General features: G+C 53.1%; 1 protein-coding gene across 1 annotated transcript; it reads right to left on the bottom strand.

Annotated features, from left to right (window-relative positions):
• Nucleotides 1-1,212, bottom strand: cldn34a (claudin 34a; the record flags this gene model as incomplete). Its single annotated transcript, XM_079220875.1, has 2 exons — nt 1-444; nt 952-1,212. The coding sequence occupies 2 exons, from the start codon at nt 1,210-1,212 to the stop codon at nt 1-3; spliced, it is 705 nt and encodes a 234-aa protein (XP_079077001.1).

Genomic DNA, 1,212 nt, shown 5'->3' with positions numbered 1-1,212 from the left:
TCATGAGACGTCTTCCCTGTGAAATGCAGGATTGTCTCGGCCCTGGTGGTCTCCGTTCTGTGCCGCTTGAGTCCGGGGGTCCCCGGTGTCTTTCGGGTCCTTCCAGACGTAGCGGTAGCTGAGGAACAGCAGCCCGCTCACGAGCATCAGCACGGAGGCGAAGACGCCCACGCCGACGGCCGAGCCGACCCGCTGCCCGGCCGGCGTGGCGGGGAGGTGGAACTCTGGCGGGAAGTGAATGCTGCCGTTGTTCAGCACGGCGCTCGCGGTCCAGCCGAGCGGCACCAGGCCGAGCGTCCCGGCCGTCAGGTACAGCGAGCCGGCCAAGACGAACACCAGCCGCAGGTTCCCACGATCCTCCACGGAGAAGTAGACCAGCCTCATGGCCGCCGCCGCGCCGACGTTCCCCAGCAGGCCGCAGATCAGCGCCAGCACCATCAGCACCTGACGGGGTTCAGACACATTTTGACCAATGGATTTCCATGACCTTTCCATGACACTTCCAAATTTCCATGACTTTTCCATCATTTTAAACCAAATTTCCATGACTTTTCCATCATTTTAAACCAAATTTCCATGACTTTTCCATCATTTTAAACCAAATTTCCATGACTTTTCACCAAAATACAGTAAACCTTAAATGACTCAAATGAATGAGACAATAGTTTGATTAAAAGAATAAACATTTATATAGATGCCTGTATGTATGCCTGCTTATATTTTGAGTCTCTTTTAAAAGCATATTAATTATTTCAAACTCAGCGTAAATGAACACATGAATATAACACATTTACATGAACACATGAATATAACACATTTACATGAACACATGAATATAACACATTTACATGACTTTTACTAAACTTTGGGGATTTTATTTTTTTCAAGGACTTTTCCAGGCCTGGACATAACCATTTTCCCAGGTTTTCCATGACCATAAGAACCCTGTACCTGAGCGGCGGCGATCTCCGGCGGAGCGAACGGGTCCGAGATGCCGATGCGGCGACAGTTCTCGATGCCGGGCAGCGCGTGGCTGTAGAAGCACGCCCTCCAGATGCCCACCCAGGCCACGCCCGAGCTGACCACGGACACGTCGTCCACGAGCCACAGCCGCCACTCGTTCAGGCCGGTGGCCGCCATGAGGAGGATCCAGGCCACGGCGCCCGCCAGCAGGCCCAGGAACTGCCAGTGAGCCGTGTGGGCCAGATGCAT

This window comes from Taurulus bubalis (assembly GCF_910589615.1).
Source record: "Taurulus bubalis genome assembly, chromosome: 7".
Taxonomy (NCBI): domain Eukaryota; kingdom Metazoa; phylum Chordata; class Actinopteri; order Perciformes; family Cottidae; genus Taurulus; species Taurulus bubalis.
This window is presented reverse-complemented; position numbering and strand designations above follow the sequence as displayed.